This window comes from Ruditapes philippinarum, unplaced genomic scaffold, assembly GCF_026571515.1.
Source record: "Ruditapes philippinarum isolate M1 unplaced genomic scaffold, ASM2657151v2 ctg269_1_1_1_1, whole genome shotgun sequence".
Classification (NCBI taxonomy): domain Eukaryota; kingdom Metazoa; phylum Mollusca; class Bivalvia; order Venerida; family Veneridae; genus Ruditapes; species Ruditapes philippinarum.
In genome coordinates, this window is record NW_026866443.1 from 130,408 (window position 1) to 150,970 (window position 20,563).

The 20,563-nt window shown below is 31.4% G+C and overlaps 1 protein-coding gene across 3 annotated transcripts; it reads left to right on the forward strand.

Annotated features, from left to right (window-relative positions):
* The first annotated feature begins 1,413 nt into the window (after positions 1 to 1,413).
* LOC132732480 (BTB/POZ domain-containing protein 10-like) lies at positions 1,414 to 18,636 on the forward strand. Of its 3 annotated transcripts, XR_009626053.1 has the most exons (12): positions 1,414 to 1,451; positions 4,895 to 5,108; positions 5,634 to 5,805; positions 6,424 to 6,638; positions 7,086 to 7,188; positions 7,801 to 7,921; positions 10,605 to 10,702; positions 11,586 to 11,685; positions 12,366 to 12,476; positions 12,707 to 12,760; positions 13,361 to 18,194; positions 18,227 to 18,636. XR_009626053.1 is itself a non-coding variant. In XM_060718913.1 (11 exons), exons 2-11 carry the CDS (start codon positions 4,990 to 4,992, stop codon positions 13,636 to 13,638), a joined length of 1,371 nt encoding a protein of 456 aa, XP_060574896.1. In that variant the 5' UTR covers positions 1,414 to 1,451; positions 4,895 to 4,989; the 3' UTR covers positions 13,639 to 18,636. The 3 variants fall into 3 exon arrangements, 2 of the variants coding, with proteins under 2 accessions (XP_060574896.1, XP_060574897.1); XM_060718913.1 differs by having other exon boundaries at positions 13,361 to 18,636; XM_060718914.1 differs by having other exon boundaries at positions 1,423 to 1,451; positions 4,901 to 5,108; positions 13,361 to 18,636.
* The last annotated feature ends 1,927 nt before the right edge of the window (positions 18,637 to 20,563 follow it).

Sequence of the window (20,563 nt, forward strand, 5' to 3'; positions counted from 1 at the left end):
TAGGGCTTGTAGCCACGTAAAGGATTTTAACGAGCGAAATATTTTCATTACCGGTAAGCTACTCAAACAGGGCTACCGCTATTATAAATTACGTAAATATTTTACAAAATTTTACAATCGTAACTTTGATTTAATTTCAAAATTCAATAGTGATCTAAAAACACTTCTGCGACAAGGGATTAGCCAGCCTGACTTTTACGGGGATGTTGTTTACAAACTTCGTAAGATCTTAGGTCATTGTAATTTATCTGTTGTGTTTACTAAATTAATTAAACGTTTTATTAAAAGGGGTTATGACCCTACTATTTTAAGACATACCGCATGCTTAGTGTTCAACACATTTACAGTTGGACGCTACGCTTTCCTCTTTTGATTACATCTGACGGACCAAGTGGGAGACTCTATGATGGACAGTTCTTAAAGCCCTTTGGGACTGAATTGCCTTAATGTTTGTCTTCTGTCTTGCTTCGTCGGGCCCTTGTAGGTGATTTTCTTGTTGCTCTGTCTTCCTTAAAGACATCGAGTACTTTTGTAATAGTCATTGGGTTTACTTTTATATGTTTCTACATGATCATTTTAATTAGTGTTTTACTTATTTAATCTTTTGTAACCATAACAACTGTTAGAATTTCACTTGGCGGGGATTCATTTTATTTACACTGTCTTGTTTATAGGAACATGGTGGGGCTAAGATCGAGGTTTGGTGCACCATTAACCGGTTTAAACTCCCCAGCAGTATTTATGCTGCTGACCGTTCCAAGGCGGTGCCCCTCTGTGTTCCTCAGATGTTTGTCTATGTTGTTTGATACTGTTTCGGTGACACTTTTGTGTCTCTTGTTGTTTTCTCGTCTACGGTAAGTATCTTCCCCTTTGCCCCTATGTTTTATTTATTCTATTTATATCTCCTTCCTCCCCGGGTCTCGTGTCCCCTTCCCCTATGCCTTTTGACTTTATGGGCCTAATATTCAATCATTTATTTGTTTTCTTTTAGTTCCTTATCAGTTTCTAATTACTTATTCTTAGGTAGTGGTTTGCCTGCCCGTACTCTGCCTTATGCCCTTCCCTGTTTTTGTTTGGGGTCCTCCTGGGCTCCTTGCCACTGGCTCGGGTGGGGGCTGCGTTCGTTGAACGCCGCCTTTCCTTGATGATCTTGTTTATCATATTTTGTCATTGTTAATGCTTCCAAGGGATCACACTTTATCCAGATTTTTTAATACATATCCAACGTGAAATACTAATTAAAAGATTAAGTTATTATGTTTGCATAGTAGATGTCTTACGCTTGAAATACATGATTGTTTTTCATATTGTTTAACATATTCTATCTGGATCAATGATATATAATAATACCGAGAAACCTAAATATTTAGTAGTGTTGAACCTAAATCGATTTACTAAGTTTCACACCATGCAGAAAATACAAAATTACCCACAATCCTTCAACTAAAATGGTGCGTAATAACAAAAAATAAAAAACATTGGATTAAAAACCTCAATCTTTGGCGAAATGTATTTGAATTTAACCTTGTTGATTATGGAAACATGTAGAAAAATGCAGCATTCATTGTCTAGTTAGGCTATGACATCATGTTTTTCCTAGAACTTCTTGAAAATTCTGAAATTTGACAAATCAATTTGTTGTTGTTGTTTGCATGCTTTGTTTTTTTTTGCATTTTTTAAATTCCATGTTATTGCACAGTTTGTATTGAATATAATATGTTAGTTATTTACTTTGATCAAATTACACTTGCAACTGTTTAATAAAGGATTATGTCATGGATCAGTTTTACTGTCTAAATTTGTCGATCTGACTAAATTTTAATAGAAATTGCTTTGGAAATAATTTATAAGTGACAAGCTTCTATCCACTAGATATGCATTCCTTTGACTTCTAGCCAAAAGTCCTAGCTATACCGCCATCATGGTCAATTACTATGCATCAAAATTCTCCAAACTGGTGTTAAAAAAACTGATAACCGAGTGGTTAAGGTCGTTGACTTCAAACCACTTGCCCCTCACCGCTGTGGGTTCGAATCCCGACAGGGACTTTGGATTCTTTCATGTGAGGAAGCTATCCAGCTAGCTAACGGAACGTTGGTGGTTCTACTCAGGTGCCTGTTCGTGCCTGAAATAATGCACGGAAGGGCACCTGAGGTCTTCCTCCACCAGTAAAGCTTGAACGTCGCAATATGACCTATACTGTGTCGATGTGACGTAAAACCCAAAAACAAACAAACACCGCTCAGACCAATATTATTTCTTAAGTAGATTTACAAGCATATCTCATTTTGCATCACAGTATATACAGGGTTCTCGGGGACGCTTATTTCGGCGTCCCGGTACGCATGTTTATTACAGCTGGACGCAAATATTTCAGAGCAAGGATTCCACGTACGCTTAATTTTGCCTGGGGACGCATAAACATTACCGATTGTTTACAACCGCAAATACACAAATGCGTCAGCGCGTGTCAGTCTATAGGTAGGCGGTCCTATGCACATCGACCCGTGAAGCGATTAGCCAATCAGCGATAACGCTTCCGATCATTATCACGCAATAGTGATCAGACACGCGCTGTATAGTACATGTAATTACCAGATATAACACGAGGTGATAATTTTATATCTTTGATCAACAGTTGATTGGAAATTAGCAAATTTTACCGACAAAAGGATAAAACTATCGACTATTTACGCCGCAAGTTTAAAGACTGTTTTCTCAAATTACAAATGAGTGTAATTTTGAATGATTGTCGAATATTTTCGGCATTTTCTACGCACAATTTTGCTTAAGTTTCATTCTTGCAAAAACTTTTTATAAGAGTATTAAGAATTTAATTGCCGAAATGCCAGGACAACAAACCAAAATACACATACGCTTTTCGTTGATATTTAGATTCTATCCGAAAATTGGTCCCGAACATCGGCGATTTCACGTTCGCCAGAAACCCTAAAATTTCGCAAAAATTCTCGGTTTCCAAGCCAAACATGCGAATGAATTGTTCCTTTAATATTTAATCAACATTAAATCTTTAAATATCGAATTTCAATTTGCCCCCTTTTAAAGATATTTGCTAAAATAATGTCGATCTGATGAATCTCTTACACACTGTGTGAAGCTGTACACGATTCTCCTATTCATTCCGCTAAACGCTGCCTGTATACATTAACGTTTTTTTTTACAAATATAAACTTTTTGTCTTTAGAGTCAGAATAAAATTTAATTTGGTATAAAAGTGAAAAAAAAAACCAACAAAAAACGATTTCCATGTGTTGATGCATTATAATAAGATAATTTCATAATAAATATTAACAACAAAACAATAATTATACTATGTTGTTCAGAGTTTCTTTTGAATAACTATAAACTTTGGAAGTCTTTTGAAGATTCAAAATATCAGCAATGCTATTGTGAGCATTGAATGACTAATCTGTAAACATATTAATTGCGACGCGCTTTTGGACTCCAACTTTTTCATGGTTGGGAGTCCATGGACTCCATGTTTTAAAGTCCTAGTGAGAACCCTATATATCATTATATGGCTAATGGAAAAGAAGCATAACACAAAGTTATATAAATTCTTACTATAGCGGTTGATGTATTGTAATTTTTTAAAGCTGTGATGATTGAAAGTTTTTGAATGAAAATACAAATGGATATTAAAATTAAACAATTATAAATTACATATATTTAATTAGATCTTGATCATTGAAATTTCTATGGACTGTTGAGATTTGGTCATAAGAAAGGAAATAGCAACTAAAATAACTACACTTATAAAGCCATTAGCTGGCACTGAAAATCAAGGCTGAAAAAAAGTTGCAAGAATTCTTAAATCTTGCTAGCTGGATGCTTAGCACTTGCTAATTAAATTTTTATTATAAAAAGCTATTTCAAGCGATTTTATCAGATCAATTATTTAGTGAATGTCAAGTGATAACTATAGTTTATTATAAGAATGTTATTTTAATCCATTACTGGACTGCTACGCATGTCTTGTATGTTCTTACCTACCACCCTTTAGCTACCAGTACACCTTTTGATAGTTATGCGTTCTATGGTTGTATTTTAAAAGTTAGAAATCAAACTGAAGTATTCTATTTTGTATTGCCTGAAGTTTACAGATACAGTATAATACATTTTGTAAACATTGATTATTTATAATTTTATTTTGAAGAAGAAAATTAAAGTAATGTCATAAATAGCAGGGTTGTCATTAAGAGGCGGCAGGAGGCCAAAATGCTTGTCTCAAATGCATTATGGGCTGCCTCAAAATTAAGAAAACACTCTTTGTTATGCATGATAAAGACAGAAATGACCGCCTCAAGTTCAAAACAAACCTTCTGCAAAAAATGTTAATGACAACCCTGAATAGCATCTAAATTCAAATCATAACAGGTTATCTGGATTTTTTGACACGCTGCACTATTTTCATAATTGTAAAGCTATCTGTAAATTTATCTTTTTAACTGGTCAGTTAAGTATAACCATGACAAATGGTACCAGTTACCATCCTATTGGGATATCAAGGGAAATGACTTTCATCTGCACTTGATACTACAATTTTGTGGATAGTGTTTTATTAATAAAAGTTAATGTTAAATTTCCCAAATTTATCTTCCATAAAACATTCTTAAACTGTTTTTTATATTTTGTAAAACATGGCTTTCATTGACTATTCATCTATCACAAAAATGTTGTTTCATTTAATTTTATCAAATAAGTGATTATAAATTCATTAAGATTTGATACACTTCGCCCTTTTTTTTATACTTTTTTAGTTAGGAATTTAATTATTTATTTCATTGCAGAACTTTCCTGTGTCCCCTTCTTTACAGAAAGTATTTTGAGTTCTGTCAGCACTTAAAATGTAATATTTATTTCATTTGAACAGGTAAAGTTAATCTTGATTAAGAATTGAGGTTAACTTATTAGCTAGAAGGAGATGAGATATAATAGAAGGCAGACATTGGTTTAAACTGGTGTAGCATGGCATCACGACATAGACGGGTTCACAAGAGAGCTGAAGAATACGACACCTACAGCAGTGATACTGATTATTATTCAGAAACTGACGATAGAAGAAAAGCCTGTATCAAGCGTACTAGGTGCGTATACAACAAAATAGAAGTAAATAATATTTTCATGTTCAGCAATACATTGTGCATGTATTTAATACTGAAAATTATTGCTTTTAAAAATGATTTTATGTAGAAAAAGTCATTTCATTTAGAATCCCATGTAGAAATAAAAGTAGAAATGGGTAGACTGCTAGGCATAATGTTCAAGTTGTTTGAGTTATTCGCTTTTAACCATCTTTGCTGTATTTAAAAGGAACATGTTTGTTATAATAAACTCAAACTTAACTGTCAGCATTGCTGCAATTTACATTCAGAATGACAAATGTGCAATCTTAGCATACTGAACTTTAGGCAGAGTCCTGCTTATATTGTTATAAATGTTATATGTGTAAATTTCGAATATTTCTGTACAATGTCAGTTTTCTCTTGTTGCCCCTCTTTTAAAACCCTGCCTTATAAGTCACGCCCTAACCTTGCACTTGAAGCAGAGACGTTGGAGTATTGTTCTTGATGTTTAAAGAGTAAACTTCAAATATTTTTGTTTATTTTCAGTTCTCTTGGTGCCCCTCGGTCAAAACCCTGCCTTGTAAATCGTGCCAGATCTGCAAGTTTTGAGAATTCTAGTAATGACGATGGTGATGTAAGTGTGTCATCAGTTAACTCAACTCCTGGACGCTCGGCTAGATCACAGAGAGTGCCTGTCAACCTCTTAGTAAATCTTCCTGTAAGAAACCAACTTAAATTTGATTTTAAAATTTACTGTTTTAATCTTTAAAGAATATGTCCGGGTCAATTCAAATTAATTAATCTTCAGTGAAGGAATACTTTATTAAAAGAAGTGAAAAAAATCTTTATTGATAAGTTAGATAGACTGATAATTATCATATTTTCAGTGAAATTATATTCCAATTTATTCTTTGTACTCTGCTGTAGGAAAGGAAAAAGTTTTGTTTTATTTTGCCTTCAACATCAAATTCTAGTGTCACTCTCAAAGAGTATTCAGGATGTCTGTTTGACACTTGAAATGACTCTTTGAGACTTCGAATTTCCAAAAGGCCTGATTTAACCCTCTTGATTTTAACTGGAGGGTCAAATTTTGTTAAAATTATGGGGATTTGGCCTTGTAGTTGGTAAAACTAAGTCAAAATGACACTTAGGATTTCATGGCTAGTGATACCCTGGTATTGTTGCATCAGTACTACAACATACTTGAGGGTACAGAAATAATATAAAGGCTGTAAAAGTTGAAGACTTGTGAATGTAATTTAAAAAAAAAATTGTATTTCCGTTTAAATCAAACAAGACAATAAAGCATTTTTGAACACTTAAATTGTCTTTTCAGGTAAATGGTGCTTCAAATTATGAACCATACATGGATGACCCTGCAGAAGATTGTAAAAATGCTGTGGTTCTAAATAACAAGAAGCCAGTAATGGGACAACCTCGGGACACATCGAGTCCCAGGCTTGGGGAGAGAATCACCCTTCTCGTTGATGGCAAAAGATTTGTTGTTGACCCAGAATTGTTTAGACAACATCCCAATACCATGTTGGGCAGGTGAGTTCTCAGTTTTTGGATGGAAATCACATTTTGTCCTGTGAGATCTAAAATACCTTCCTGTCTGCTTGCAACAGACTATTGACGACAAGAATTATTAGGAGGCGATTTTGAAATATTAGAATTGAGTTCAAGTAAGGAAAGATGTTAGCTAGCATATTTCTGGTTTGATTTGAATTAGCAGCTTTTTAGCTAAATGGAGTATTTTGTGTGCCTTGTTATGAAATGAAGTGTCCTTTGTCCAATTTCAGGGATTGTTTGGGTTAGATATTATAATAAATTAGGCATCCATGATAAGACAATCTGGTTACAATTGAACGATTTAGGAAGGTCAGAAGGGCTTTGTGACACCAGCTTGTCAGTACTATTCTTAAAAATGAAATTTTATTAAAAGATATACAGTGTCAAGTACTTTAATTTGATTTTAGATTTATGATATAATTTCAGAATGTTTACATCTTCAATGGAGCATAACTTCACACATCCCAATGAGAGAGGGGAGTATGAGGTGGCTGAGGGGTTCTCTTCATCTGTATTTAGAGCTATATTGGTATGTGACATTGCTTACTATAAAGCTTTGTTAGTGTGTGCATATTAATTATTCATATTCAATATCATAGGAAGGCATGAACATAATTACATGTCTCGCCACAAACAGTGAAAGCATATATAATATAAACAAACATAATTATAAAAAATGCAAAGAAAGTGTTTAAATATGAGAAAAGTAATATAACATTAACAAATATCAAAGTTGCTAAATCAATGCAGGGGCCTCTGTTGCCCAGGGAACATTCTGAATTCAAACTACTTGCCTCTCACTGGTATAATATGTTGGAATCCTGCCATGGATTTTGCATTCTTTCATGTGGAGAAGCTATCCAGCTAACTTACCAGTGTACTTATTGGCTACTCTTGCCTAAAATACTGCACAAAGGGGCACCTGAGATCTTTTGCCAATAATGCTGGAAAGTGGCCATATGACCTTAACAATGTCAATGTGACTCGAAAAAAATGGCCAATTATCAAGTAATTACTTGATGAGTGAAAAATTCAGTATTGTAGTCTAAGAGAACAATATAGAAAGTCTTAAGTGAACAAAATGTTTTAGAATATTTGTATATTATGTAAGAAAATGTACACAGGTAATGAATGATTTCAGGACTTTTACCGTGAAGGTGTGATTCGATGCCCACCTAATGTATCAATACAGGAGCTGAGAGAGGCTTGTGACTACTTGCTCATACCTTTCGATTCGATGACAATCAAGTGTCAAAATCTTAGTGAGTATAATAATTACTTCTCCTAATGTGTTTTGTTTGTTTTTATGTCCAACTTTGAAAAATAATGAGTGGCGGTGCATGTTGTTTTTGTACTGTCTCTCTGTTTGTTTCCCTTGCTGAATTTGATTTTTCTTGCATATCAGACTGGTGTTTCCATTAGTTTTACCAATGCCAGACATTTCATCTGGTGTGAGGTGCCAGATGAGTTGCTAGCTATACAATGGCGTTATTTTAGCACATTTTATCATTGAACCATGTTAAAATGACGTCATTTAATGCTTAAGATGACATAATATCCCAATTATGAATGAAGTTGTTAGAAAATAGTTACGGGTGTAATGACATAAATTTCCATGGATAATTGTTTTATTGGGGTTAAGAATTTGAAATATGATGGAATATGGTAGTATATGCAAGAAAACATATCTTACATGTTTTTTGTTCGGATTGGAATAGGTGGGTCCCCTCTGGACTGATATTTCGATACAAACTAGGGTTTCTTAATCGGACAAAAATCATAATCGATCATCGACAATAATTGAACAACCCTTTTCGATCAATCAACGATTATATAATCAAAACATTTACAAAAACAAAGTAAATATGTACAATATACATATCATGCTTTAATATTCTGAGAATTCCATTAATATCCTATATTTTGTATAACTACCACTTTATCAACTGAAATAAACTAGTTTAAAGTTATACTACGCTCATCCTTGAGTAAAATGTTTTAATCAAATAAATTCTTTAAAATCTATGAAAATTAAAATTATGTCTCAATTCCAATAAAGGAATGAATAAACTATGTATGGGAACAAGCTAATTTGGTCATTTCTTATCAAAACTGCCAGGTTCTTTTAATGACACTAAATATTGATATTCAGGGCTCACACTGGCTCAAATAAAATAATAGCCAATATTTTTAGCTTAAAAAAATAATAGCCAAAAGTTCAGCGGACTATTCACGATTAACAACATAAGCAGTTGATTAAATAAACATTACATATAAAACTTTTTCAGTTTTATAAGGATTTCAAATAAACTGATACATCTGTGTATATTAACTACCTTTTTTATAGCTTACGGTTTTCATCGTACCCATTTATATAATATGACATGACGTGATCAGATGAAAAACAAAAATGTAAATTAGTGGCTTATAATGTTTTGGAAGCCAGAACTACCTTTTTTACATAGAACCACAACTTTAATTATTATAGAACAGAATAAAAATGTTATATAGTATAATTACTGTATAACAATAATATTAAAGATTCATTATAACTTTACATAATGCTGTTATCAGACAATTTCTTTAGTTTGTTCTAGCTATAGACCACTGTCAATTTCCACATTTCACATAAAACTGGAGTAGATCTAGCTATAGAAATAACACTTGCAAACTAATTCACAGAATGCAGTCTTTTCCTGAATAACTTACTGAAAAATGTCATCATCACCAATGTAAAACAAATTTTCTGCCATAATAGTAAAGATTTTTAAACAGAACATAGCTTATTTTCACCTTTAAATAAATATCAAAATTATCGGTGTCGCGAAAATATGTGACAATCGGATTTTTTCTGCTTTCTGAAGGAATATTCACAATTTTGGATTTTGTGCAAATAGTTGTTTGATAGTAAATACTTTTTAAATATTTTATCATTGTTTTCCACTGGCGATTTAGTCAAGCAGCTTAAAAGAAAAAAATCAAAATTTGCCATTACTGCAATTTACGGTAAATTTTGGGTTGTTCAATATCCAGTTTATCAATTTTAAGACGATTTTTGTAGCTTATTGGCGGATTTTTTATGGCTATTATAATGGAACAATATCTTATAAGTACTTATACAATTTTACATCTCCAATGTATTTTTATCACCTGCGTGTATTTTTATCACCTCGGGCAATTAGTAAGCAATGCGTGACCGATAAAAAAGTTGACACTCAATTAAATCTACCCCGCTCAGGTGTTAATTGGGGATTGCAGTCTTTATTGATTGTACACCTTATATAAACACTGTTGGAAGTAAAAAATAATCGCCAGATTTTGTAGCCAAAATGCAAATATAATCGCCAATCTTATAAGATAATCGCAAATGGCGACTATGGCGACTGACAGCGTGAGCCCTGATATTGTTACCACCTTTAGTGTGTTAAATAATTTTATGCATAACATATCTTCTTAATGCGAAGTCAAAACATGTTTATTTTATATTTACAAATAGACTGTGTAGCAATTCTAAATAATTTCTAATGTCGAATTTGAGCGTAGTATATCTTTAAACTAGAATGCCTCACTGTCAACTATTAACTCCATGGTCAACAGTATGCTTTCATATTCATTTGAATGAAAATTATTGTTTCAACCAAAGCTGGCTTTAATTTAGAGTGTTGTTATAATACAGTGAGTCACTTAAGTAACAGCAAGAAAATAAATAACCGATAATCGATTATTAAACTTTGTAATCGATCATTGCTGATCTGTTCTATAAACGATCAATTTTCAATTATACTCGATCATCGTTTAATCCCTAAAACAAACTTATACAATTACAGATATTATTAGTCTGTATGTGTGTGTGCAGGAATGGATGCCATGTTGTGTCACATGTATAATAAGAGATTGATGAATATTTTAAGCCCAAATCTTTACCTGCTATTATTTATATTTCAGGATCTTTGTTACATGAGTTATCTAATGAAGGTGCTCGCCAACAGTTCCAGGTGTTTGTAGAGGAGATGATTCTACCACAGATGTGCGAGTGTGCACAGGTATTTATTGTTTACTGTGATGAGAGTCAAAGGGTTAAACATTTTTGTACCTAAAATTATCAAAGGATTAACTTTTTTTGGGTGGGATTGAGAAGTATAATATTTAGCTGGCACATTATATGTTTGTGAACCTAAGAAAGTTTCCGATATTTACATTATTTACCTCCTTTACCAAAAGTGCAGCCATTTTGGGAGTCGGTATTCTATATTAATATAATATAATTGACAAAGTATGAAAAAATCAGTATAACCTGTTGCTTTAAGTGAATAGTCAAAATCTTTAAAACATATAATGGAAAATATTATTTAGCACCAATATGTCAAAGATTTTTATCAGTTTTCATGAAGATGGTAGAATTGTCTTAAGCATATGATGCATTGAAAATGACCCTTGAAATTGGGATCAGGAAAGTTAATGATTGCTATGTGACAATCATCTATAAGCTTGTTAAGTTTTCACAAAAAACACTTTAAATTACATGTACTTGTACATCTTTCAATCTAGAAAAATTTCAAAATAATGTATTGATTGAAAACCAAACAGAGTAGATCCTGACCAGACAACACAAAGTCAATGCCGACTGACCTTTGACTCTGCACTGGTTGCATGGGTAGACCAGTGAGCTATGGGCTAATAAATAAACATTAGATAATCTGGATTTTGATCTACTGTATGTACCTACCTATAAGTTCAATTTTATTTAAATACTGAAAATTATCAAATTATATTTTTGGCCATATTATATTTGATAAGTTTTAGTAAAGGGCTTGGTGGGGGGAGGGGAGAGAAAATTAGGCATTTGATACTCTGAAGATAATTTTTACTTCATTTATGCAGTAAGGATAATACTTTACCCAGTTCTGTTATATGTTAATGTTACAGCGTGGAGATAGGGAGTGTCATATTGTGGTGCTATGCGATGATGACATTGTGGATTGGGACGAGGAATACCCACCACAAATGGGAGATGATAATCCACAAAGTAAGATCATTTTATCAAATTTATACACCTACAAAGTAGAGAAAACAAATTAAAAAAAACAACTTGAGATTTAATGTTTTAACAAGCCAAAAATCATGCTTTGTCAAGTTGTAATGATTCAAAGTTAAAAATTCATCATCTCTCTATTGATTTTCTTTTCTTTCTCAAGAATATTTTAAGTATAAAGAAAATTCGATACCTTCTGATGGAACAATGGCAATATAGTGTTTTAAATCTTTCATCTCTTGCAAACTAAATATATGCCTTTTTCTCAGAGTGACGGCCACAAAACTTTAATGATATCATACTTTATAAAGCGAGAATAACATTTTTAGCTGAATTATTCAAAGAAAAGGATGAGCTGTTGTACTCATCGAGGCGTCAGAGTCACACTTCAGTTAAGATTTTGTGTTCAATTTGGGATCTTCAAAACTATAGGAGGGCTTGAAACTTTACACACTTATTTGAGGGCATAATAAGAGGTCACTGTCCAAGGCCAATAACTCTGATTTAGATTTGGACAGAATTATTGTCCTGTTTGAACTTAGAATATTTTACTTTATCCGGGCTCTTGTTTACCTCATTATCCAAGCTTGTGTTTAACTATCAAGCACTAAAAAGAATCAAGCAGGTTGTCTTACTGACAGCTCTTGTTATTAACATTATTTGTTATTTTACAGTTATATACAGTGGACACATGCACCGATTCTTTAAGTACATTGAAAATAGAGATGTAGCGAAACAAGTCCTCAAAGAAAGAGGGCTGAAAAAGATCAAAATTGGAATTGAAGGTAAAGTATTGCATCATTTAATAATACATTGAAATATGGATAAATCAAATATATTAATGTTGTGTTTTGATGTAGAGTTGATAACGGGATTATGTAATTTCTTTGTAATTTTGTCATAATACAGTTTGAAGACAGGCCCAAAAAAATGTGAATTAAATATTTAAATATGAGAAATTTGATTGAATTGTATTGATTGTAGACAGTAAAGATCATCAAATTCTATATTATAGGTTACCCAACTTACAAGGAGAAGATAAGGAGAAGGCGAGGTGGACGACCTGAAGGTTTGTTATATGTCTGTTTAACTTGGAAAATATTCTTTTACCTCAGTACTGGTACCAGATTAAGTTAGTTTTAGAGAATCAAAGATTTTTATCTGTAATCACTTCTTTTTGGTTTAAAAACAGTAGAAAATTTACTTGAACACTCACTTAAATGTTACTATTTGTAACATTTTTAGATTTTGAAAGTTCTTATATGTTGTTGAATATGAAGAAAATAACTGTATGACGTATATAATCTATGTGTATGTATTTGCGTTTATTTATACTCGCCACTGGTAGCCCATATGGGTCCTCAAGAAGAGTATTACTCATTTTAGATTTTGGAGGAGATACATAAAGATTGCCCCATTTCCAGAAGCTTCTCCTGGTTCTTTAACATGCCAAGTTTTTTAGCACCCGTACACGGGACCTCGATTCAAAGTCTCATCCTAAAGATTTGATTTGTAATTCTAGTAGGCCAGGCCGGGAATCAAACCCACAATGTGGAGATTACAAGTCTCTCGCTTTATTCGATTGACCTGTTAGGGCTGGCTTATAATCTATAAGAAAACTGTGAAGCATTTATAGTTACACTGTTTATATCTGAGTTTTTTCTTTCAGTGATTTACAACTATGTTCAGAGGGTGTTTCTGAGAATGTCCTGGGAGAAGGAGGAGGCAAAGAGCCGACATGTAGATTTCCAGTGCGTCAAGTCAAAATCTATTACAAACATCGCCGAGGCTTCGGCTGATATTGCCATCGACCAGCCTGCCCCGCCCACTCCCGCTGTACTACAACAACAAGGTGCTGACGGCTCCATTCAAGTGATCCCGCCCCAGCCCTCCCCGTCGGAACCCTACGTGGATATAGATCTTCTCCAGGAAGGGGACGTAGAGTAGCAGACGTCGCAGATTTGTACATTGCTCAACATGCGGATTGAAAAAAGAGAGAATTTCACAATATGTGTAAAGTTCATAGATAACTTAACGCTAATATCTGTGTTTTATTCTTGTTAAGTAGATGGCAAAACGCTTTTGTACCAATATCTCTTATTCATTCCTAGAGGCATATCTATATATACTTATATCTAGATATATGGATATACTTACTATAGTACGCTCTGTTTATGTTTGCATTAAGACTGACCTATTAGTCGTATACAATTTTACATGTATATGTTCTATTACATATATTATATAAATATATATGTGTGTGATAATATATATGGTTTTATAGGGAATGTCTTGTTGACAGTGGCATTGTTGCTGTAGTGGACATACATGTATGTCGGTAATGGTCTGTAAATTTCTGATGGGCAGTGAGCTGCGAGTGAGCAATCGAACAAGCTTCGGACTGATATTTGTATTTTAGAACAAAACATTATTGACAGTTATCAAGAACGATTTTATAAATGATATATTTGTTATGCCATCAATATAGTATAATAGGTATAATCAAAGCATTTGATGTTCAAAGATTTGATAGTGTTTCTTACAACCAGTGATTTTTCTCACTTAAATTGGAAAAATAATAGCTAAAAATGCTAATTTTGGAAGTAAAAAAGCAGGTTTAACTTCAGATTTTTGGGAATACTGCATGATTTTTTCAGAAAATTTCAATTGGGTAGAGGCTTTTTATCGTAGTCTGTTATATAAGCAGAAAAAAACACTGACAACATACACAATTATGATCTTAGTCATTTTGCAATTATCATCGAAGATTACATACATGTTTAACATTAGAGGAAGTATATAATTATAGAATTAAATCTTACAGAAGCATTAAATGCAAAAATTAAAAATTAGGCATTTTTAACAATTCAACTATCAGTGCCTTGTAATGTACAAAAATCAAAATAATATAATATCGGTTGGTAAGTGGTTATTTTCTACCCATTAGTTTGATTTTAATGGTGTTATCTGTTATGATAAAGGAAATATGTTGATTTCTGTTTTTTTATATACCAGTTTTTTTTTTTTTAACTCCTTGTTTTCAGTGTAATTATAGGATGATATTTGTTATGAATAGAAAGAGAGTCGAGGAATTCTTAGGTGCGTTATGCATTTTATTATATATGTATTTTTTTTACTTTTTTTTTCTGATAAAATATAACATAGATTTGGTTAGATAATTATTTGTAAATATTCACAAAAGGGATTGAAACTGTAGATATATAGTTAGTTGGACACAATGTTTTTATCTAAGGGATATAGGTAAGATTTTAGGGCTAAGAATTTATGAGATACCATTTTCAAGGTGTTTTGTGTACCTTAATTGTGCTGAGTTGTTAAAGTTAAAGAACAACACTTTGTTAAAGTTTAGGATAGTTAAAATTTACAATATGATACAATCATTTTAACATGCATGTGGGAATAGATTATACATTGAATTCCACATTAATGATATTATTTGGTTACTTATCTTTTAGATTTAGTATGTAAATCAAGGATTGACAAAGAAACAGGAGATGTTAAATTTTTGGAAGTTTATACGATATGAGGGATTTTTTAGAAATTTTTATATAAGTTCATGTGATAAAATAGGTTTAAGCTTATAGAAACAGATGAGACCATGGGTTTAAGCTTATTGTCTAAAACATATTGTAAGTTAAGATGATATGAGGGATGTTAAGCTTATTTTACAGACATATTTTGGTGTAGTGATGGTTTTAAGTGTATAGGTGTGTTTTAGAATTTATATATTTGTACACAATAGTTTATGTATAACATTATCTATATATATTTTTGGTTGTTGTCAAGTGGTTATTTTATCAAGAGCCAGTTTGTAATATTGTCTATTTGACAGACCTCAGTACAACAGGGTCAGTTTAGAATAATGTAATCTCATATCCAAATGTAAAAGATCATTTTTCTGTCGGAAAATTTAAACTAAATATTGGATATGAACAAAAGTAAGAATTAAAAAAAGTAAAAATAAGAGACAATATTTCGTACAGGCAAAAGATAGAATTAAAGAATGAAAATTAAGTAAAAATTGTTACATTAGTAACAAAATAAGAAAATACATATCTGAAGTAATTATCGAGTGTAGGCAAAAGTAAGATATAGAACTGTTACCGGTTGCTTGGATTTTTGGTATATAACAAGTGATATTAGGTTGTTAAGGGAGGTAATAAGAAATGATATTTCCCTGTAAGTTTAGAATTTCGATCAACAGTAAAATTCCTGAGGAAATAAATTAACTGAACACATAGGCCTCTTTAAAGTTTACCAACTCCGGCAAAGGTAGCAAGCAAACACATCTACACCAGATAGTTTTTAGAAATAATTTAATCTACCAGTTTTGAACAAAATAAATTAATCTTCCAGTTTTGAACCTATAGTTCTTTCGTTCATTATATTATGCATGAAATTCATCTAATTTGACTGCATAAAAATCACACACTTGCACAAAATATATTGAAATATCTTGGCACAGTATTTGTAGATTCGAGTTCGCCAGTGTAGATTTTAGATTTTACGGGTATAATTAGGTAAGACAAATTTCTTCACGCTTTTGGAGAGGCTGATTTTATTTTTATTGTATCTTGTAAAATATTTCTCGATATTGTAAACTTGTGTTCAGTCTAGGCTTATATTATTTCAAATGGTTTCAAAGAATGTGATGTAGAATTTTTGTAATACTTCTTTCTGTTTATTTCATCGTAACTTTGAATTGTTAGTGTGTATCATTTTTAATGGTCTTTTATCATGTACTTGTAAAAGTTTCAAAATAAAAAAAAACTAGGGAAAAATAGAACATTTATATATTAAAAAATCAGTATTCATTTTCATAAATCAATACCTTTTTATAACTAAAATAGATAAAACTAAACTTTTGAATAAAATTTCTTGCAAAAGAATTTCGATACATTGGAACCATTTTTTTCTTTTTCTTATGTTTTACCAAAATATTTGATACGTTGCACAATTTCATATAATTATAAGTGTATTTTAGTGGTATTTGTGTGTATATAAATTTTCATGTATATTTATAGGTACATTATTTAAATATAGCCATATTAATCTATAATGTCCACAAGTTACTGTCTGTACACAATTTTATTATATATGGTATTTTGATATAGTATCTTTGGCTTGGAGATTTTGAAAAATAATGACAAAAGGTAACCAACAATGAAAAGACACCAGTATTTTACTCAAATTTTGATTGAATTCAAAATGCATGTTGAAATCAAAATGCATGTTTGAAAAAAAATTCATTTTTTTTTTTTGTAAAAGATTTTTTTTTACCTGGACTAAGCCTGGATGATAATTAGGCATTTTATGTAAGCTGTAGGGGTGTAGATTGTTAAGGGGATTCTTTTATTTTTTGAATTGAACATAAAAATAAATACTGCCTTTATATGTGTACTTTGTCTATAGAGCAGTAATGTGTAGGGTTGTCATTGAAGTTTAAAATGAAAATATGATTTTTAGAAACAGGACATATTTAAATTTTGAAAGAGACTTTAATGTATTTTTTTTTAAATGGATACTATTAAAATTTTGAAACGGGCTATATTTTAAGTTTGAAACAGACTTTGTTAAATTTTTTAAATACATTTTGTATAACTATATCATAATAATTCTGAAATATATTATAATATAATTTTCAAAAACAGACTTTATTGTAAATTTGAAACAGATTATATATTATAAAACTTAAAATAGGTTTATTATTCTAAAACAGATTATATTATAAAGTCTGAAATAGGTTATATTATAATTTTGAAACAGATTATATCACAGTTTTCTGACAGAGATACTTTCTGTAATTTGAAAACATATTTTATATATTATATTTTTCATATTATATAACTGAACATTTTATATGATGATGCTAGTCTTTATTGTCTAATTGTGAATCAATTATTGAAGAAAGTCTTAAAGCAGCATGCCTCCTGATTCATGCTAAATTTCAAAAAAAAATTAAAAATATATTTAAAAGTGAAATATTGTGAAGTGATTAAAGAAAGTAATGCATTGCTAATGGCACTTACAACCAAGTTAAATACCCAAAAGTGGTCAAAATATGAAAAAATAGCCCTTACAGCTTTAGTCACACAGTTGAAATATGGTGAAAATGACTGCAAAATCAGCCAATAATTGCACAAAAACATGTAAATCATCACTTGAATTTTGTTTCTTGTCTTAAAATCTTAGAGCACTTTTCTCAAGCTTGATTTCTTTGAAATAGTTTAGCTCATCTGGAGGCATGCACCTTTAAAGAAATTATATGATATGAAATGGGTTTTTTTGTGAGTGTTATAACATTTATGGTCCCTGTGGCTGATAGGTCAGGGTTGTATCCAATCCTTTAAAAGAGCAATTTTTTTGGTCCTTTAAGAAAGCCAACATGTAGGTCAAACAAATGTTTCAACATCACTGTACATGTCTTTATTGATTGGAAATTGCATTCTGTAAAACAAGACACTTAATATCTTGAAGACTAGGTCAAAGTGTAGATATTTATCTTGAAGACTAGGTCAAAGTGTAGATATATGTATTAGAATTAGAAAATTTGATGTAAATTGTAATAGTTATTCTAAAGTAAATAGAGGCATTTTTCAACTTGTAAATCAATTTGATTTTTGTTGGAATTATGTAAATTGATATTTTTCTCCCACTTTGTAAATAGTAATTTTTTTGTTTCGCAAGCCTTTATTAACGACCCTAGTTAATTTGTCTGTCTGTGATAAGTGTCTGCCATACTGTTTTGTATATAATGTTTCAGAAATCCACAGCATTGTCTTAATATTTTAAGTGTGTTTTTTTAATACACGATCCGTGTTTTAAAGGTACTATATGCTTAATTTTTGACATGTTATAATTCATATGTATGGCATTTTATGCAGGAAAAGAAGCGCTTTTTGTATACTTTATCTGACTGAAAAATGCCTTTTTATTGATTAATTAACTTGTGAACACAAGCCCTTCTGGTGTTCACTCTGCGAAATATATAGAGGATATTCAAGTGTTTTTTATAAATACATGATTTATTTTCATCGAGTGGTATGAAAATAAATATTTCATGAGTGGCGGTAGCCACGAGTGAAATATGGTAATTTTCATGCCACAAGATGAAAATAAATCATGTATTTATAGAAAAAACTTGAATTTTCTGTTTATTATATACATTTTTCTCTTTTTTGCGATCAAATTTGAAAGACTTTCCCCTTAAATTTTGTGTACTGGCAGAATTTAAAAGAAAGTAGTCCGGCAAGACACCAGTGAAAATACGGAAAATATGTTTCACTGCAGTGAAAAATAAATTTTTACAGTGAAAATACGGAAAATGAAAATACGCATTTTATTTCATCAATATTTCTCAATATTTCATTTATAAGTATATAATAAATTTTGATCTTCCATGCAAAACAAGAAAATATTCTCAATCAATACTTGCATTTATTAATGTTATCATCATGCCTTTTTTTCAATCCCTTTAAAGTAAATGAAATGTTCTAACTTTAAAGCAGATCAAGTCATTCTACAGTAGGTTAATATCGATAAAACAGTGTTGGATTTGTTGAAAATTTAGATTTTTTTTATTTTAATATATATAAATTTGGTGCTTCCTCATGCCATAATTGTGTCATAATTTAAGCATACAGTATCTTTAACTTTGTTAACTTTCCTGAGATAGCATTACACAGTTTATTGTATAGTAGAGGGGTATTTTTTCTGGTGTATAGAATGTACAGAATGGTTTTTGGTTAGTTGTGAGTGTTAGTATAGTGAATTAGATTTACAAGGCAAGGAAAGGGATGAGGGACTTTCTAAATATAGAATAGCTTTTGTCATATTTTTCTATTGACATACAGGTTGTAACCTTAACATTTGATCTGCTTTTGATATTTCCCTTGCATAAACATCACATTTTAAATGTGGATGATATACATGTGTAAGTATGGTTGCCAAAAAATTTGTGAAAATATAAAACTGTAGAAGCCCTGTAGTTAATATTATATTTTGAAAGAAAAGATTTTTTAGCATATGCAAAACTTGAGCTATATCTATGTTATTTGAATATTGTTACTTGTTACTGTTAGTGCTGAGTTTCTATGGAATTGTGTTATCTCGATTCACACAAGACTTTCCTTATACCCTTAAAGTGGCCACCAATTATTTGTTTATACTACCAGTATAGAGCCATGCCAGTGTGTACATCTTCTCCGGCTCAATACTATATTGGTTGTTTAATTTTATAATCTGCTAAAGTTCTGAATTCAAAACAGGAGTAAAATTTCATTTCATAAGTTTTGCAGAGTTATAGACTATTAACAATGAGAAATGACTTAACATATTGTTTGTCACAGGCACGTTCATGCTGGAAAGATCTGTGTTATTTCAAAAGTTAAGAAACTTTTAAATTCCATGCCTATGATGACAGATTTAATTGTTTTTTTGGGTTGTGTCACATAAATCATGTGTCTGTACTTAAAAAGTCTAATTATTAAACAAATGATTCTTATCAAATACCTTTTATTAGGGAATCAGAATTTGCAGGGAGTCAGGGCATGGACGCTTGCAATTAGCACTACCGTTCATGAACAGGCTCAATCAAACCGAGCCTGAAACTTTTTCAATTTTGCCATGTTGGACTTTCTTTAGGGATTCTGTTTTACTCTATTGTAAAGCAATTCTAGGTTTATAAACAAATGGATAAATGTGAAAGCACATGGAACAAATATCAGTTTATAATTTAATCCATATGGTTATTTATTGTGATTTTATGGCAGCAGTTTCCATTTTAAAAAGTCCTGAAGGGTACACAGTCTGGTGTGGAGAAATATATTTGTCATAAAGATTAATATGTTTG

What these genes read in the sequence shown, in the direction of transcription:
- LOC132732480 (XM_060718913.1), top strand. Translation starts at nt 4,990, where the DNA reads ATGGCATCACGACATAGACGGGTTCACAAGAGAGCTGAAGAATACGAC. An exon ending in ACCTCTTAGTAAATCTTCCT is followed by an intron (nt 5,806 to 6,423) that starts GTAAGAAACCAA and finishes TTGTCTTTTCAG; the next exon opens with GTAAATGGTGCTTCAAATTA. An exon ending in GCGAGGTGGACGACCTGAAG is followed by an intron (nt 12,761 to 13,360) that starts GTTTGTTATATG and finishes TTTTTCTTTCAG; the next exon opens with TGATTTACAACTATGTTCAG.